The 20470-nt window shown below is 45.0% G+C and overlaps 1 protein-coding gene across 11 annotated transcripts in view; it reads right to left on the bottom strand.

Annotated features, from left to right (window-relative positions):
• The window catches only part of CAMK2B (calcium/calmodulin dependent protein kinase II beta), a 214818-nt gene that overhangs the window by 71611 nt on the left and 122737 nt on the right, over positions 1 to 20470 (bottom strand). For all 11 annotated transcript variants that reach the window (XM_070952294.1, XM_070952302.1, XM_070952297.1 and 8 more), the window contains exon 5: positions 12641 to 12706. In XM_070952294.1, coding sequence (XP_070808395.1) covers positions 12641 to 12706 — 66 coding nt within the window. The remainder of the gene's footprint in view (positions 1 to 12640; positions 12707 to 20470) is intronic.

Below are 20470 nucleotides of genomic sequence, written 5' to 3'. Positions count from 1 at the left end.
TAAAATATTAAAATTGTTTAAAAAGAGGGAGAAAGTTAGGCCAGGCCCGCCTGGTGAAATAAAAAGGTATTTAGAGCGTGGCGGAAGGTGCACAGATCCGGGATCCTCTGTATCTCCGGGGGGAGCTCGTTCTAGATAGTAGGTGCCCCCACAGAGAAGGCTCTCCCCCTGGGGGCCGCCAGTCGACATTGTTTGGCCAACGGTACCCGGAGGAGCCCCTCTCTATGAGAGTGTACTCTATGAGACATTATTATTATTATTATTATTATTATTATTATTATTATTATTATTATTATTATTATTATTATTATTATTATTATTATTAGTATACCGCCCTACTCCCGAAGGACTCAGGGCAGTGAACAGCCAGATAAAATACATATAATACAAATGTTAAAAAAGCATTAAAATACAATTAAATAATTGGCCCGGAAAACGAAATTTAAAACACCCCAAATTCATAAGACAAATTTAAAATTGAAGAATTTTAAAATTTTAAAAAGTTTAAAAGAGAGGTTAGGCCAGGCCGGCCTGCTGGAAAAGAAAGGTTTTGATGGCACAGCGAAAAGCGTGCAGGTCCGGAATCCTCCGTATTTCCGGGGGGAGCTCGTTCCAGATGGTGGGTGCCCCCACAGAGAAGGCTCTCCCCTGGGGACCACCAGTCGACATTGTTTGGCGGACGGCACCCTAAGGAGCCCCACTCTATGGGAGCGTACTGGTCGGTGAGAGGCTACTGGTGGCAGAAGGTGGTCTCGTAAATACCCCGGTCCTAAGCCATGGAGCGCTTTAAAGGTGGCAACCAAAACCTTGAAGCGCACGTGGAAGACCACCGGGAGCCAGTGCAGCTCGCGCAGGAGGGGGGTCACATGAAAAATCCTCCTGGTCACGGCCATCAAGTGCTCTTCTAAAGACAGCTGTGAATCCAGGAGGACGCCCAAGTTGTGCGCCCTCTCCGTGGCGGCCAATGATTCACCCCCAATAGTCAGTGATGGCACCAACTGACTATATCGGGACGTCAGAAACCACAGCCACTCGGTCTTGGATGGGTTGAGCCTGAGCCTATTCCTCCCCATCCAGATCCGCACAGCCTCCAGGCACCGGGACATCACTTCAAGGGCATCGTTGGGGTGGTCTGGGGTAGAGATGTACAGCTGGGTGTCATCAGCGTACTGGTGGTACTTCACCCCAAAAGCACAGATGATCTCGCCCAGCGGCTTCACATAAATGTTGACAGGAGGGGCGAGAGGACTGACCCTTGCAGCACCACGCATATGAGGGGCCTCGGGTCGACCTCTGCCCCCCGTCAACACAGACTGCGACCGGTCAGAGAGAAAGGAGGAGAACCACTGCAACTCAGTGCCTCCCACCTCTAACTCTTCCAACCAGTGCAGCATGATACCATGGTCGATGGTATCAAAAGCCGCTGAGACATCTAACGGACCAGGACAGAGGAGCACCCCCTGTCCCTAGCCCTCCAGAGATCATCCACCAATGCGACCAATGCTGTTTCCGTGCTGTACCAGGTGCTGGGAGAGCTGTTGCGCAACCACACTCTCAACAACCTTCGCCACAAAGCTAAGATTGGAGACCGGACGATAGTTTACCAACATTGCCGGGACCAGAGAAGGCTTCTTGAGGAGAGGCCTCACCACCGCCTCTTTCAAGGCGGCGGGAAAGTCACCCTCACCCAACGAAGCATTTATAATCCCCTGGAGCCAGCCTCGTGTCATTTCCCGGGAAGCCAGCACTAACCAGGAAGGACACGGGTCCAATAAACAAGTGGTCGCGTTCAGTCTGCCCAGAATCCTGTCTACGTCCTCAGGGGTCACAGGATCAAACTCATCCCAGATAACATTCTCAAGACCTGCCCCAGTCCCTCCCCCTGAGACTACCCAGTCGGAGTCCAGATCGTCCCGAATCTGAGTGATTTTGTCATACAGATACTGAGCAAAATCCTCGGCTCTACCCTCCAAGGGGTCCTCCCGCGCTTCCTGGTGGAGCAGGGAGCGGGTCACCCTAAAGACGGTGGCCGGGCGGTTATCTGATGACGCAATAAGAGCAGCAAAATAACTACATAACTATTCTGATGCCCACAGAAATTTTAGGATACCGTCTGGAAGGTCAATGGACGAACCTTTTGCTCTGATTTGCTCTGCCACTTGCTTTAGAGAACTCCTGCAATGAATTTGGGCTTAAAAAGCGATGAAAACTCTGTTATAGATACAAGCGGTAGACAGCAAGATTCCATTTCAAAAGTAAAAAAGCACAGAGGACATGAGATTGGTGAATGGGAAACAGTCACTGATTTTAATTACCCTCTCACATCATCATCCTAGCACTCTCCAGGAATTATATTCTATAGTTCTTCTGACCCCCCTGACCACTGGACTTCCAAGTAAACATGAGGGCAGTTGTAGTTCAAAGCATGAAAGAACTTGAGACCATTCAGTTGGACAGCAGCCAATTAAATATTCTGCAGTTGTTCTGGATTTCAGTCCCATCAAGGAACATGGCCAGCAGTAAGGGAAGTCCAAAACATCCAGAGGTCATCGGGTTGTCTACCTCTACTTTAACTGAAACCTCAATATGAATACTCTCAGTCTAAAAGAAAGCAAATTTCCCTACTGACAACATCATCTTGGTAACCTTCCTCTTCACCAACCCCGCCCACAAAGGAACATTAAGTTTTTATCAGGCAATAGCAACCTTAATAATCAAGGAAAAGACAGAAGCTGACCATAAATGGTAGGAAGCCTAAATTATATTATGTTAATCCAGAAGAAAACAGAATATGGCACAGCAGCCACAAGGATCTTTTTAAATGCAGAAATAAGGCCTTTGAACATTTGAGCTGGACGTTTTTGTTTAAAGTTTTGGAAGATAAAAATTTTGGGCGGAAAATTATAGAAAGGATGAAATTGATCTATACTTCACAGATGGCCAAATAATTATTTATGTGGATTTAACCAAACCATGTGATATACAAAATGGAACAAGGCAAGGTTGTCCATTGTTCCCCCTTATTTATTTTAGTTCTTGAAATATACAGTGGAATAGAGACATAAAACAAGATGAGAGAATCATGGACATAAAGATTAAAAAAGAGTTATACAAATTAAGAGTATTTGTGGATGACTTGGTTCTGCTTTTAGCAAATCTTTCAAAATGAATTGGACTTTTAATGAGTAAATTAAAAGAATTTGGGGCTTTAGTAGGTTTCAAGATTAATATACAGAATACTAAAATGTTAACCAAAAAAGTGAAGATACAAGATCAAACAGAATTAATGAATAAAACGAGGTTTAAGATTGAGAAGGTAAAATACTTCACTATTACTATGACAAATATGAATTGTATGTTATTTCAAAATAACTATGTTAAGACATGGAATGAAGTTTAAAAAGGCATGTTAAATTGGGATAAAGTATAATTGTCACTGTTGGAGAAAATTTCTGTGATTAAGTTGAATATTTTGTCTAGGATGTTATTTTTGTTTCAATAATAATTGTCTTGACAATTGATGTACCATTTAAACAGCAACAAAAGGATATATCTAAATTTGTTTGGTAGGGGGAAAACCCTGAGTATTATATATGGTATTATAAGATGCAAAGGAAGAGGGGGATCGGGTCTACCAGATTTCAAATTATACTTTGCCGCTGTTAACTTAGATGAAAGTGGATGTTGTTAAGAAATAGAAGGCTGTTGGAGACAGAAGGACATTATCTGAGATTTGGGTAGCACAAATATCTATGATATGATTAAGCTAAGATTAATGTAGATTTCATAAATCATTATGTCAGGTGGGCTATTTTTAGAGTATGAAATAAATAAATCTAGGTTATGCCCAAAAATACCTTTATGGCTGTCAGCTAAGAAGCATTTTATAGATGATAAATGGTAAGTAAACATAAATGTTTAACTTATTGTGATATACTATGATTTTCTCAAGAAGAGTGCAAAATAAAATTAAGAGAAGATTTGACAATAGAAGGATATATTTGTCAATGGTTTTCCTATGCCCAATTATTAGAAAGATTTAAAATGGATAAAAGATTTTACAGTTTTGAACAATGCAAGAGTGACTTTGAAATGGAATTATGTCCAATGAGATGATTATGTTATTGCTAAAAGGTATAAATTTTTATTGAAATATGAGACAGAAGAATAAGTGAAAGAATGTATACTAAAATGGGCTAAATATTTTGGTTACACTAAACAAATGGATCAACAGGAAAATGTGTAATTGAAAGAATTGAAATTTAATTATGTTCTAGTCTTAAAGGAAATTTTTATAAACAATGTACCATTGGTATTGGTCACCAGAGAAATCATCTAGAACACGGGTGTCAAACTCACCACGTCATGTTGCCGTCATATAACATATCGCATTATTTTTCCTCTTTGCAGAGCTGGGGTGGGCATGGCCTGTGCATGACGCATCGCCAGTTTGACACCCCTGATCTAGAATGTATAAAGGGTACTTCAAATTTATGCTGGAAATGTGAACAACATGAAGACATATTTTATCATGTGTGGTGGATGTTAAAATAAAAAGGAAAGAAAAAAAAGATACAAATACATACACTAATTCAGAAGATTTTAAAGTCTAATGACCAATTAAATCAGAAGTTCTTCTTTTGGGATTAATGGACAGATATCTAGAAAAACGCCATGGAATGTTGTTTTTATACATGACAACTGCAGCGAGATTATTATATCCCCAAATTGGAAGGATTCTGCATCACTCACAATGGAGGAATGGTTGGTGAAGATGATGAAATTTCCAACGATGGCTAAAATGATTTCCTTGGTTAGAGAAAACATAATATCTACATTTATGGCTGACTGGAAACTCCTTACAGATTTATTTTTTTTTTTTTTACATGAAACAGGAAAAAAAGGCACAATGAGTTTCGGTTTTGAAGACTAGAAAATAAAATGAAATAACAGAAAAAAGATGAGCGTTTGTTTTTGTAATCATAGTATAAGAGAGACCTTTGTAATCATATTTATATTAGTTGTAGAGGAAAATGGAAGCTTTTTCTTTTAATTTCTTTTTATTTTTTCTTGCTGTGCTTTTGCTTTTTTTTCTGTTTTCTTTAGTCTGTATTAGTTTGTGTTACTCTTTATTTTAGCTTTACAATTTATATATAGATAAAAGTGGGACATAAGATACTGGACACAATTACAAACTGAGGAATCCATCTGGGGACTCCTTCAGTTCATATCTACATGACAACTGAGTGGAGTGATTAAGTTAGTAAGTGGAGTTATTAAGAAAAACAAAGCATATACTATTACAAAACTTAAGTCTATATGCAGGGAACACCCAGTGCACTTGCACGTTTCTTTTGCTGTGGTTTGTTGAACAAGCTAAAATGGTTTGGTTCATACATGATGTGAAGCACACATGGGCCGCCCTGGCAAGCTATGTCAAAACTCAATACAGTGGTTCAACCAAGCCATTTACAAAAGTGATATCTCCCCCACAATAGTTTTGTGAAGCTACAAGGGAGAGGCCAACTTGTTCATAAAATGTGTGTTTTAATTATTCTCATATGCTTGAATTACATCCTATCCCACTGAACCTCTTTGTTCCTGACCTCTTGGCCAAAGTGTCTCATTTCAGTAAGCTTGTCTGGCCCACCACACCTTGACGCATGTGTGTAGCTTGCTTGTGTAATTTCCTGAACTCCCTACATAGGTTTTATCACTCCTGTTCTTAATTCAGTTATTTGGGGTATTATGCTATTAGCTGTACCTAACTTCTCTCCAAGGCTAACTGAGCATAACTGCTGGAATTGGGAACGCATACTAATCTGTCAACGTCCAGTTCTTTTTTCCAAGAGAAGAACAGAACATAACATAATAACAGAATTGGAAGGGACTTAGCAGATCTTCTAGTCCAACCCCTTGCTTAGGCAGGAATCCCTACACCATTTCAGACAAATGGTTGTCCAATCTCTTTTTTAAAGAGTGTTGGAGCATTCACAACTTCTGGAGGCAATTTGTTTCCCTGATTAATTGTTCTAATTGTCAGGAAATTTCTCCTTAATTCTAGGTTGCTTCTCTCCTTGATTAGTTTCCATGCAATGTTTTTTGTCCTGCCTTGAGGTGCTTTGGAAAATAGCTTGATTCCCTCTTCTTTGTGGCAACCCCTGAGATATTGGAACACTGCCATCATATCACCCCAATCCTTTTAATTAAACTAGATATATCCAATTCCAGCAACCATTCTTTGTATGTTTTAGCCTCCAGTCCCCTAATCATCTTTGTTGCTCTTCTCTGCACTCTTTCTAGAGTCTCAACATCTTTTTTACATCATGGCAACCAAAGCTGGATGCAATATCCCAAGTGTAGTCTTTCCAAGGCATTCGAAAGTAGAATTAACACTTCATGTGATCTTGATTCTATTCTTCTGTTAATGCAACCTAGAACAAAGTTGGCTTTTTTGGCTAAAGAGAACATTGCTTAATTTGGGCAAGAGATAGCAGACTAAAGAGGAAGTTTCTAAGGCAGTATTTCTCAACTTTGGCAACTTTAAGATGTATGAATTTCAACTCCCAGAATTCTCCAGACAGCTGAGGAAGAAGTCCATACATCTCAAAGTTGGCAAGGTTGAAAAACACTATTTTAAGGCATCAGCTGGATTTGCAAGATGAAGGTTTCAATTTCATAGATTGGATTTGGAACAGTGCTGGGCTTGGCAATTATCTTGCATGCACACTAGTTTCTGCCTTCCTACTTATAGTTCCAATGTACTTAGCAGGGCTGTTCTGAAGGCAAATACAGATAGTCCTCAACCTATGACAATTTAGCCCAAAATTTATGTTGCTGAGTGAGAAATTTGTTAAGTGAATTTTGCCCCATTCTATGACTTTTCTCACCACATTTATTAAGTGAATCAATGCAGTTCTTAAATTAGTAACACATTTGGTTAAATGAATCAGGTTTTCCTATTGACTTTGCTTGTCAGAAAGTTACAAAAGGGGATCACGTGATTCCGAGACACTGCAACCGTCATAAATATGAGTTAAATGTCAAGCATCCGAATGTAAATCACGTGACCTGCAACGGGGATGCTGCAATGGTCATAAATGAGAAAAATGGTCATAAAGTCCCTAAGTCACTAAATGAACTGTTGTAAGTCAAGGACTACCTGTATTTAGGATTAACAGAGGATGCTTTTCTATCACTAGGCCCTTCTTTATGGGCAGGAAGACACCATGAGAAAGGATCTAAGGTTTTCATGCAGGGTTACCATCAAATCAAAGGTGCTTAAACAAAACACAAGGTATTATTTTCATTATCTATACCAGACTATCATTGTCCCTGATCTTTTACAGAGTACAAAAAACCAGGGATTGTTGTTCTAAGGAGCATAAAATATTAAAAACACCAGGCTGGAATTTATGGTAGAATTATTCTGCACTCCTGTGGTTATTTCTCTCATCGCTGAAGCACTGGAGGAACAAGATAGGAAAGGAACAATGTAGAAAAACTGAATTGTGTGGGAAGAATTACACCAGATTCTAAACTTTGGATTGCTATGGCTTCCCTCTCTTAGAATGTCTTCATTGCTAAATGTCTGGAAAACTTGGGAAATGGCTATGGGCAACCAGGTTTCTTAATTCAAACAGAAATAATTTCACAATGTATTTCTTCACGTTCATGCCTTGGTCAACAATCTCTTGTTATTTATTTATTATTTATTTATTAATTTTATTTCTATACCGCCCTTCTCCCGAAGGACTCAGGGCGGTGTACAGCCTAATTAAAAACACAAAGACAGACAAAATTTTAAAATAATTAAAATTATTAAATAATAGGCCCAATTTGTAAAACCCCAAATTTAAAATCCCATTTAAAACCAATTAAAATCTTTACATTGATAGCCCAGCCTGGCGGAACAACATGGTTTTGAGGGCACAGTGAAACACACGGAGATCAGAGATTTTACGAATTTCTGGGGGCAGATCATTCCAAAGAGCAGGGGCTCCCACAGAGAAGGCCCTCCCCCTGGGTGTCGCCAGCTGACATAATTTGGCCGATGGCACCCTGAGGAGACCCTCTCTGTTGGAGCGAACTGGCCGGTGGGAGGCTACTGGTGGCAGAAGACGGTCTCGAAGGTATCCAGGTCCAATGCCATGGAGCGCTTTAAAGGTGGTAACCAACACCTTGAATCGCACCCGGAAGACCACTGGGAGCCAGTGCAGCTCGCGCAGGAGGGGTGTCACGTGGGCACAACGAGTTGCGCCCATAACCACCCGCGCGGCCGCATTCTGGACCAGTTGGAGCCTCCGGGTGCTTTTCAAGGGAGAGCATGTAGAGAGCATTGCAGTAGTCCAGTCGGGAGGTGATAAGGGCATGAGTGACTGTGCGCAAGGCGTCGCGGTCCAGAAAGGGCCGCAATTGGCGGATCAGGCGAACCTGATAAAAAGCCCCCCTGGCCACGGCCGTCATATGTTCTTCTAAAGTCAGCCGTGCGTCCAGGAGGACGCCCAGATTGCGGGCCCTCTCTGTGGGGGGTAAAGATTCACCCGCAATAGTCAGCGATGGCACCAGCTGACTATATCGCGATGCCGGGAACCACAGCCACTCGGTCTTGGAGGGGTTGAGTCTGAGCCTGTTCCTCCCCATCCAGACCCACACGGCCTCCAGGCAGCGAGACATCACATCAAGGGCATCGTTGGGGTGGTCTGGGGTGGAGATGTACAGCTGAGTATCATCAGCGTACAGATGGACTCTCACCCCAAAACCACGGATGATCTCACCCAGCGGCTTCACATAAATGTTGAACAGAAGGGGCGAGAGGACCGACCCCTGTGGCACTCCCCATGCAAGGCGCCTCGAAGTCGACCTCTGCCCCCCTGTCAACACGAACTGCGAGTGGTCGGAGAGGAAGGAGGAGAATGACCGCAAAGCGGTTCCCCCTATTCCTAACCCCCTCAACCGCTGCAGCATGATACCATGGTCGATGGTATCAAAAGCCGCTGAGAGATCTAACAGGACCAGGACAGAGGAGCAACCCCTGTCCCGAGCCCTCCAGAGATCATCCACCAATGCGACCAATGCCGTTTCTGTGCTGTACCCCTGCCTGAAGCCCGACTGGTACGGGTCCAGATAGATAGCTTCATCCAGGTGCCCGGGCAGTTGTTGTGCCACCACACTCTCGACAACCTTCACCACAAAACGAAGGTTGGAGACCGGACGGTAGTTGGCTAATTCAGTCGGGTTCAGGGAAGGCTTCTTGAGGAGGGGCCTCACTACCGCCTCTTTCAAGGCAGTGGGAAAGGCACCCTCACTCAGAGAAGCACTTATAATCCCCTGGAGCCAGCCTCGTGTAACCTCCCGGGAGGCCAGTACCAACCAGGAGGGACACGGGTCTAATAAACATGTGGCGGCACTAATCCTACCCAGAACCCTGTCCACATCCTCGGGAGCCACAGGATCAAACTCCTCCCAGATAATATTCTCAAGACCTACCCTCGTCTCCTCCCCTGGACTCACCCAGTCGGAGTCCAAGCCTTCCCGAATCCGAGCGATTTTATCATGCAGGAATTGCACAAAATCCTCAGCTCGACCCTGCAAGGGATCTTCCCGCACTCCCCCCCGAAGAAGGGAGTGTAAACAAGGCGGCTGGGCAGTTCTCTGCAGATGCGATATGAGCGGAAAAATAGTTAGATTTTGCCGCTTTTATCGCCACTAGGTAGGTCTTGATATAAGACCTCACCAGTGTCCGGTCGGAATCGGATTGACTAGTCCTCCAAATGCTCTCTAGGCATCTTTTCCGACGCTTCATCTCTCTCAGCTCCTTGGAGAACCAAGGAGCCAATTGAGATCGGCATCGGGTCAGAGGCCGCAAAGGCACGACGCGGTCCAAAGCCCCGGCAGTCGTCCTCTCCCAGGCGGCCACCAGGTCTTCAGTCGAGTCGTGTGCCAGGGTCTCAGGAAATGGCCCAAGCTCCGTCAGGAACCTTTCGGGATCCATCAGGCGCCTGGGACGGAACCATTTAATCGGTTCCGTCTCCCTGCGGTGGGGGGAAACGCAGGAAAGTCCAAACGAAGAAGAGAATGATCTGTCCATGACAAGGGTTTAATGTCTAAATCCCCTCTACCAAGATCATTCAACCACTGACCAGAGACGAAAATCAAGTCCAGAGTGTGTCCCCCTGTGTGAGTGGGGCCCTGAACTAATTGGATCAGGTCCATGGCCGCCATGGAAGCCATGAACTCCCGAGCCACCTCTGACACCTCACCTGCAGATGGCAGGTTGAAATCCCCCATGACAATAAGTCTGGGGGTGTCAACCGCCACCCCGGCAATAATGTCGAGCAGCTCGGGCAGGGTCGCCGCCACGTGGCAGGGAGCCAGGTACATAGTCAGCAAACCCATCTGCCTCCCACAGCCCCACTTCACGAGGAGGGACTCACATCCTGCTATCTGAGGAACAGTGGTCTCCCTCGGACTAAGACTTTCCCTAATAATCGCCGCCACTCCCCCACCCCTCCCCTGGGCCCTTGGCTGGTGAAATGCACAGAAACCTGGTGGGCACATCTCAATGAGGGGAACCCCCCCCTCATGGCGCAACCAGGTCTCCGTAATACCTGCCAGGTCTGCACCCCCCTCCAAAATAAGATCACAAATGAGGGGGGCTTTGTTAACAACAGACCTGGCATTACATAACATCAGCCGCGGACCCAGGGCCTGAGGCTCTGTGCAACCCAGGACCCAAGTCGCGCATTGGGGGCCAGAGTGCACAATCGCTCGTAGACAGCGTATGCGCACCCCCGAAACATGATATGGTCCCCTTCGCCCATCGTATCTGCCCCTCCCACTCACTATTTCAATTGCACTGCCCTTCCCAACACCTCGTTTTTCCCCAGACAAATTTCCTTCCGTGATCCCTCTGCTGCGCCCAAGCGACCCATCATTCCACCCAGTGGCTATATGAACCCCCCCCCAGGTCCATCTCTACAACCCCCTCCCCTCCTCCCGGGTCCCCTTAAAATGTTCCTTAAAAATCCCAATAAAAAACCCCTCAACCCCCTCTTCGCTGCATGCCATATCTCGGGGTTCCAAAGCCCGTCATCAAGATAGGCCCTCGATAATGTGGAGGGCCAGGCCTGCGAGAGGGGGGAGTCTCGCAGCGGCAGAAGGTCGGCTTTTAAAAGCATCATCCGAACCAAGGACGGGAAAGGAGGGCCAGTTCGGGGTTCCTCCATAGTCCAGAGAGATAACCATGCACAGATCACAAATGTCCATCGTAGAGCTGGACTCCACTGTCCTCTCACGACAGGGAGAAGGTCCAATGTCCTTTGATGTTTTTCTTTCACCCAACGGAGAGCCATATCCAAACCATCCTCTCACGATGGTTAGTCTCCCTAGAGATGGTTATACCAGGGATGATGTTCCGTCTCCTCCGTTGGGTATAAAAGTCCCTCAGCTCCCCCATAGTAGTGCTTGGTCTCTCCTTCCGGCGAGAGTTAAAGTTATGAAAACTTTAAATTGATATCTGAATTTCTTGATGTCTCTTTGGTACCTCCCGCTATCTCCTCTGCCTTTGCTCCTCTACACCACTCTAAAGGCTGGAACTCCTTCCAATCTAGGTTGACAAACTTCAGACACCCAGCTGTCATTGTATTGTAGCTATGAACACTTCTCAAATGTAACTCTGTTTTGTAATTTGGTGGCCTTGGTGCATCAACTCTTGAAGCTCTTTACTAATGACAGATACTTTGCCCAGCAACTGGGCAAAAGTTGAAACTGTTCTGTCCCATCCAATTTTTTATTCCTTACTGCCAATATTCCTGCATCCTTGCACACCTCCAGTTCTTATCCCAACTATCCTGGTTAGACTACATCTGCAAAAGAGATGATACAATCTCCAAACTAGCCTAGAGCAATAAAAATCTCTCTACGGTTGAAGTAGGATGAGAAAGTTAAAGTGTGAAAGCACTAACAACAACTTCCTTTTAAGAAGGCTAAGACCCCATTTGTACTTGAGATACTCAACCACAGATTAAGCCTTGTTTATAGTAGTGGGAGCACACTCCAGCCACCTCAATCAAACTTCTCTCACCTGTCACACTTCCTTTAGCAAAGAACAGAGCTGGTAGCTGGGGAGTGACCTGGTCTGATGAAAGTCCATTTGGGAAAGAAAGTATCCTTAAATGATCAGATGTACTGACAGTGCTTGCAATTATATAAATGGGAGGGTGGGGGAGGCACAGGAAGAAACCAGGATAGGTATATCTCTTCTCACCCTGCAATGCCTCACATAAATTCTATCTTCGTCACAACTGTAAGGTGAACGGGACCCCCGCCCTCTGCTATGTAATCAAGTGCAGGAGTCCAAGAGTATATGGGAGGATTGGCTGGCATAGTATGAGGCAATGGGGCACATTATGGCAACCACTGGTGCCAAAGGATGTGAGAATGTCACTGCAACCATGTGAAATCTTTTGAATACAACCATGTGCTCCAACACCCCCCCCCCCTTCACCTCCCTGATCACAGATGGGTTCATATTTCACAAGTTCAAGCTGGAATGGGATCTGGGAACAGAGAGAGAAGGTGGGATTGGAGGAGGGAGAAGGATGGAGGGGGGACAAGTGGATGTGGAGTTACCACTCACCTTGCATCAGCTTCACTGTAGTATTCTCTGGCAACAATGTCTTCGAAGAGCTCACCACCCGTGACCCTGCAAGGTGACACAAATGAGATTTCAACCAAAGTTTGACATTTGTCAACAGGACATTTGGGGAGTATAACACTGTCAGCCCTTCACAGCAGACCAGACTAGGAAGTTCAAGGTATACATGTCAATACTACTTTAATCATAAAGTTATGGGACAAAATATGCAATATTGAATGTAATTCTCCCCACCCTATCCCTTTATCTTCATGAGAACAAGAAAGGGTCTTCCCAAAAATGCTTTTTAAAAAGGCAACTGGACTTTCTTTGTTTTTGCTTGAAGACGTTTTGTTTCTCATTCAAGAAGTTTCTTCACAACTGAAGGTTACTACATATTGAAGATTTGAACTGAAGAAGCTTCTTGGATGAGAAGCGGAAACGTCTTCAAGCAAAAACAAAGGAAGTCCAGTTGCCTTTTGAAAAAGCACCTTTGGGACAACCATGACCTGGATGACTGAGAATTTCCATAGACAAGAAGTTGTCTGAGAAATTTTCTCATGTTATAATTCTGGCCAGGACTCAGATTTTTTTTTAATCAGACTTTTCCCTCATGTTTCTCAAGGTTATTCCTTCTTCCCATTATAACCACTGAACACAACTATTCCTGAAAGGGTTGGAGCATTTGCTGCAAGTTCTAGCCTTCTTTCAGCCTCTTACATAATTGCCTGGCCCTCACCCAAATAAATTGTCATGGATCCAATTTTTGTTCCATCAAGGAATCTCACCAAAACCAACGTAAATCTAGCTTGTTGAGCATCTGTCAAGGTTTGCTAATGTGACAAAATTGTATTTATTTGGTCAAAAAAGGCCTAATTTTTCCAACTTTATTTTGAAAATTAATTCTAACTTTAAATATATGTAGTTTAAAATCTCACTGCAGCTACCCCAAAATGGTACATTTATATTGAGGTCATTTGTCCACTTTCTTTTTCTTCTTCCTCTCTTCTCCTCTTTAGGAGAAGTTCTTATATTTTATCTCTCATCCAGATAGAGGACTAATTATTTCAGGGTAAGCAATCTTACAACAAATACAGTAAACAAGTTAAGAAAAAATATACCAAAGCCATTTAAGGCATGAATTAAAAAAGGGAAGAAATACAGCTAAGTTTAATTTACATGACTACCATTCAGTAGGCTTCTATATTTCTTTTTCTTCTTACAAGATATTCTTGTTCATAAAGTGATTCTTGTTCTTGAACATGTTCATTCTTTCTGAGGATCTGATCAACTCCATCCAATTACAATTTTCTCAGTCTCCCACTTTACTCTTGAGCCATAGCACTACTTTTCTGCCATCTTAAATTTCTCAAAACATTTCCCGATTTTTAGCAAATATTCCATGCAGGAATTCAATAAACCATCTGCTTGCTCTAGTTATGTGGCATTTATGTATAACTTACAACTGTCCATGCTATCTTCCTGGATAACACAACTATTGATTTTGATATATTAATTTTCAGATCCATACTCTATTGCACAGTACAGTTTACACTACATATCTTTTGTCTATGGTGATTCAGGTCATCCAGGTCATGGTTGTCCCAAAGATGCTTTTTCAAGAGGCAGCTGGATTTTCTGGTTTTTCTTTGATAACGTTTCGCTTCTCATTCAAGCTCTGAGCTAAAGAAGCTTCTTGGATGAGAAATGAAATGTCGTCAAAGAAAAACCAGACAGTTCATTTGCCTCTTGAAAAAGCACCTTTGGGACATACAGATCTTTTGGGTTCTCAGCTAACAATACAGGGTCGTCCGCTTACAAAACTGCATGTACATCCATATTCCCAAGAAACACACCCCTAACATCACCACAAGTGTACCTTAATGTGCTTATCCACAAAATACCTTGAACAACCAAGGAGGCATCACATCTTTTTCTTTCCCTCAGTATTGAATTATTTGCTAAGCATTCCATTTATTTGCCTTACTTCCATCATATAGTGTTCTTGTTTCATTCAACGTACAACTTTCAACTACATCTTCATGAAAAAAATAATAATCTAAGCCTATTCCCTTTTTCATATCCTTTCCTTTCCCCCCCTTTCGCCCTTTTTAAAACTCCCTTTTTATGACCCTGTAATCCCTTACTTCGGGGTAGAGTTGGGGCAACTGGATGGACCTAAGCGTTTACTGGCCAAATGCCCTTCCTGACGCTCATGCGGAGTTCACAGCAGATATTTTTTCTTTGCACCATAGGAGAGAAATACCTGCTGCTATGATTGAATTCTCAACCTTCCGAGTGGGAGGTGAATGTCTTCATCACTAGGCCACCGTGCTGCTCACCCTCTAAATCAACCAATGTGTAATTTATTTATTTATTTATTTGTTTTAATTTGTATACCACCCTTCTCCAGCAGGACTCAGGGCGGTGAACAGCCAGAATAAAAACAGGACATACAAAATTTAAAAACAGTTTAAAAATAATTAAATATTTTTGGCCACAATTTAAAACAACCCAATTAAAATCAATTCAATTTAACCGAAACAGTGGGATCAAGCCAGCCCGGCTAGGTGAAATAAATAAGTTTTCAGGGCCCGATGAAAAGTCCGGAGGTCTGGTATTGTGCGTATCTCTGGGGGGAGTTTGTTCCAGAGGGCAGGCACCGCCACAGAGAAGGCTGTCCCCCTGGGGGTCGCCAGCTGACACTGTCTGGCGGACCGCACCCTGAGGAGGCCCTCTCTGTGCGAGCGTACTGGCCGGTGGGAGGTTATTGATGGCAGAAGGCAGTCTCGTAGATACCCCAGCCCTAAGCCATGGAGCGCTTTAAAGGTGGTCACCAACACCTTGAAGCACACCCGGAAGACCACCGGGAGCCAGTACAGCTCGCGCAGGAGAGGTATCACATGGGAGCGCCCTGTCGCTCCCATAATCCCCCATGCGGCCACATTCTGGACCAGCTGGAGCCTCCGGGTGCACCCCAGGGGGAGCCCCATGTAGAGAGCATTGCAGTAGTCCAGGTGGGAGGTGACGAGCACCCGAGTGACCGTGCGTAGGGAGTCCCGATCCAGAAAGGGACGCAACTGGCGTATCAGGCGAACCTGATAAAAAGCCCCCTGGCCACGGCCATCATATGCTCTTCTAAAGACAGCCATGCATCCAGGAGGACACCCAAGTTGTAAGCCCTCTCTGTGGGGGCCAGTGATTTGCCCCTAATAACCAGTGATGGCACCAGCTGGCTATATCGGGACGCCAGAAGCCACAGCCACTCGGTCTTGGAAGGGTTGAGTCAGAGCCTGTTTCTCCCCATCCAGGTCCGCACGGCCTCCAGGCACTGGGACATCACTTCAAGGGCATCGTTGGGGTGGCCTGGGGTGGAGATGTACAGCTGGGTGTCATCAGCGTATTGATGGAACTCTACCCCAAAGCCACGGATGATCTCACCCAACGGCTTTACATAAATGTTGAACAGAAGGGGCGAGAGGACCGACCCTTGCGGCACCCCATAAACAAGGCACCTCGGGGTCTACCGCTGCCCCCGTCAACACAGATTGCGACCGGTCAGAGAGGTAGGAGGAGAACCACTGCAAAACGGTGCCCCCCACCCCCAACCCCTCTAATCGGCGCAACATGATACCATGGTCGATGGTATCAAAAGCCGCTGAGAGATCTAATAGGACCAGGATAGAGGAGCAACCCCTATCCCGAGCCCTCCAGAGATCATCTACCAATGCGACCAATGCCGTTTCCGTGCTGTGCCCAGGCCTGAAGCCAGACTGGAGCGGATCTAGATAGACAGCTTCATCCAGGTACTGTGGCAGCTGCTGCGCCACCACACTCTCAACAACCTTCGCAATAAAACGAAGGTTGGAGACTGGACGATAGTTAGCCAAAATAGCCGGATCCAGAAAGGGCTTCTTGAGGAGGGGCCTCACCACCGCCTCTTTCAAGGCAGCCGGCAGGACACCCTCCCTCAAAGAAACGTTAATAATCCTCTGGAGCCAGCCTCGTGTAACCTCCCGGGAAGCCAGCACCAACCAGGAGGGACACGGGTCCAATAAACATGTGGTCACATTCAGCTGTCCCAGAATCCTGTCCACGTCCTCGGGAGCCACAGGATCAAACTCCTCCCAGATAAAACTCTCAAGACCTGCCTCAATCATCCCGTCCGGACATACCCAGTCAGTGGCCAGACCTTCCCGAATCTGAGTGGTTTTATCATGCAGATACTGCACAAAATCCTCAGCTCGACCCTGCAATGGGTCATCCCACGCTCCCAGATGGAGGAGGGAGCGGGTCACCCTATACAGGGCGGCTGGGGGATTATCTGACGATGCAATAAGAGTGGAAAAATAGCTAGATTTTGCCGCTTTTATCGCCACTAGGTAGGTCTTAATATGAGACCTCACCAGTGTTCGGTCAGATTCGGAACGGATGGTCCTCCAACTGCTCTCCAGGCGTCTTTTCTGGCGCTTCATCTCCCTCAGCTCCTCGGAGAACCAAGGAGCTAGGTGAGTTCGGTGCCTGGTCAGAGGCCGCAAAGGCACGACGCGGTCCAAGGCCACACTATCCCAGGAGGCCACCAGGTCCTCAGCCGAGTCATGAGCCAGAGTCTCAGGGATTGGCCCAAGCTCCATCTGGAACCTATCAGGATCCATCAGGCGCCTGGGGCAGAACCACCTAGTTGGTTCCACCTCCCTGCAGCGGGGTGTAGCGGTTAGAAAGTCTAGTCGAAGGAGTGAGTGGTCAGACCATGACAAGGGTTCGATGACTATATCCCCTATATCAAGGCCACTCAACCACTGACCAGAGATAAAAATTAAGTCCAGAGTGTGCCCGCCTATGTGAGTGGGGCCATGAATTAACTGAGTCAAGTCCATGGCCGTCATGGAAGCCATGAACTCCCGGGCCACCTCAGACGTTTCACCGATGGATGGCAGGTTAAAATCCCCCATGACCAAAAGCCTGGGGGTATCAACCGCCACCCCGGCTATGACATTGAGCAGCTTGGGCAGGGCCGTTGCCACGTGGCAGGGAGCCATGTACATGATCAACAAGCCCATCTGCACCCCACGACCCCACTTCACAAAAAGGGACTCACATCCGGCTATCTGAGGTACAGTACCTCCCTCGGAGGTAATAACCTCCCTTCCTCCCTCCCTCTCTCTGTCTTTTTATTTGTCTTAACCTGTTGAAGAACAAAAATGTTGTCTTCCCAGCATTAAGCCACATAGCAGTTCTGAAATACTATTCATTTCAGAACTGTTATTCACTTCTCAAACTTTCCATCAGAATTCCACCAGATATCTTCCAAACAAATTAAATCTCCTATGTGTTTTTAAAAACAGTTTTGTTTTTGGAGAATTTTTGTTGAGGACTGGTTTTATTTTATTTTGATTGTTTCACTGTTGTGGTTACTTTAATTTTTCAAGTCCAGCTCTGCTATCTATTATGTTATTAGGCCATTCATTTTTGATGCCAAAATAGACAACAGCAGACACATTATCAACACATTATATCTCAACCAGGATAAAAGCAGGGAGCCTCCCTCAGCCTTCAGGCAAGGCACTAAGAAATTGCCATCCATACACTAGAGCAAAAATGATAATACAAATTCATATACAATACCATTAAAAGTAATGTAGGATAGGTAGAAGACAGATTATCCAAGGCTCTATTCAGATGCCAGGTATGAAGAATGGCAGATGAGTACTCAGAGTTCAGTTGTACTTAAAAAATCCATATTTGCTCAACAAGATGGGTAGCCAAATGAATGAATGAATGAATGAATGAATGAATGAATGAATGAATGAATCAATCAATCAATCAATCAATCAATCAATGAATTCTTGCACCATTAACCAAAAACACAAGAAATGTGATCAGATGGAGATAAGGAAATTAAACTCATCGCCAGGAATAAAGAATAGCCACCTAAATCACTATCCATGCCCCAAGAATATTACTTGATTAAACCTGGTCAAAATACTGGGCTACTACAATTGTGCAAAATCAATGGAAGGCTCATAAATACACTCACCCCAATGGAAGGCCCATTGAATTCAATGGAATGAAAGCCCAAAAAACATGTTCCTGTACAGATGCACACCTATCGTATATTTGAGTCAGGAATGTGGTTTTTGGACTAAAATTTAGATTTATTCCTACATTCCATTACAAATAAAAATAATTCATTCTGACCACTCTACAGGGATGTGTATAATTCTGTACTTTTCCCTTTAAGCTACCAAATGCTAATTGATTAATTAAAAACTTTGAGAGAGGCTAGAACAGGGGTCAGCAACCTTAAACCCTCAAAGAGCCACAAAGTTCCTGACCAGAAGCTCCACGTTCAATTCTGGAGCCGACTAGAAATCCGGTTCCCACACTATAGAGTCTCCTCCTAGCGTGGTGTCCTTTTTCCTCTACTTGTCCTAACCAAAAGCCCTATCAATTGTGGAGCCAACCAGAAAACCCACCCCTTGCCATAGAGCCTCCCCCTGGGATGCCATGCTCCCCCCCACCACTTAACTGGAAGCTCCTCTCCAAATTGTGGCACCAACCAGTGACAGGGAGTCACAGCAGAGGGATGAAAGAGCCACATGTGGGTCCAGAGCCACGGGTTGCTGACCCCTGGGCTAGAAGGAAGAGGAGCTGTCATGTGTTAAATAGCTGGATGCCAGAAATGCACGATTCCTCTTTGATACAGAAATGCAGAGATTAGGAAACAGAGTGGAGTGGATATAAAGGTTACAGCAGAGACCCAAATGGATGATTCAGCTTCCACATCATTACTGCAACTGATTACTGTAGATCAAGTCTTAGGCATTAGAGGCACTAGAGCTCTTCAAACACCTTCATTGGATGACCATAACCTGTTCCTCTTCTATCCCCTCATTTCACACACATGCTCCTGAATCTGCTAGGTATTCAAGGAACCCAGATTTGGCACACAAAGTAATGGCACACAAAGTAATTGAAAGAGTATTGCACTGGATGGGCTCTAGAGCTGGGCACAGAGCCACCTTTGGCCACTGCAGAATGTACATGAAAGGAAAAAAATCTATCAGTAGCTTTCAATTCTTCCTGTTGCAGCCATGGCCATGCCAAGGTCTGTGTGACTCCAAGCAGAGAGAAAGGAAGGAAGGAAGGAAGGAAGGAAGGAAGGAAGGAAGGAAGGAAGGAAGGAAGGAAGGAAGGAAGGAAGGAAGGGGGGAGGAAGGGAGAGAGAGAGGGAGAGAGAGAGGGAGAGAGGCAGAGAGAGAAGCAGGAGCTGCACTGACTCAGAGGACAGCTAAATATAGTTTGCTGTTTAACTGGAGCTGTCAGAGAGGAGGAGGAGATGAGATCACTGGTTTCTATATCTGGAAATCAAGTGAGAGGCAGCCAAGCAAAGCACACCGTGTCTCTGTGCCTCCATCCACGGTCAGATACTTTGCCCAGGACATGGCCTACCAAATAAAAGGGGACGAGGAACCAAGGCACGATCACCATCTGGAGCTCTGGAGCCAACCTTCTGTGTGGTTCCTAGCTGGCCTAATCTGGGTCTTCAAAGGGTAGAGCAACAATGGGCCTCTCCAGCCTGCCAGGGTCCCTGAGTCACAGCTATCATCCCAATAACCTCCTTTCCCCCTCTTCCCTGCCCACCCTTTTATGCTAATGGCAGCCCTGCAGCTGCAGTCTTCGCCCACCTACATCCATTAATATGGCAACGCCTGCCCAGCTCCTGAGGCAGCATGCAAACATTTGCTCAGAAGGTGCCAGAAGGCAGGGCGTAAGGCTATCGAAAGCAACCCACAAAGAGGATGATCAACTTGTGGCAGCCAAAACACATTG

The sequence above is a fragment of the Pituophis catenifer genome, unplaced genomic scaffold, assembly GCF_029215685.1.
Source record: "Pituophis catenifer annectens isolate HBS135680 unplaced genomic scaffold, rPitCat1.0.hap2 SCAF_12, whole genome shotgun sequence".
Taxonomy (NCBI): domain Eukaryota; kingdom Metazoa; phylum Chordata; class Lepidosauria; order Squamata; family Colubridae; genus Pituophis; species Pituophis catenifer.
The sequence above is the reverse complement of the archived record's forward strand: the minus strand, read 5'-3'. Positions and strand labels throughout refer to the sequence as shown.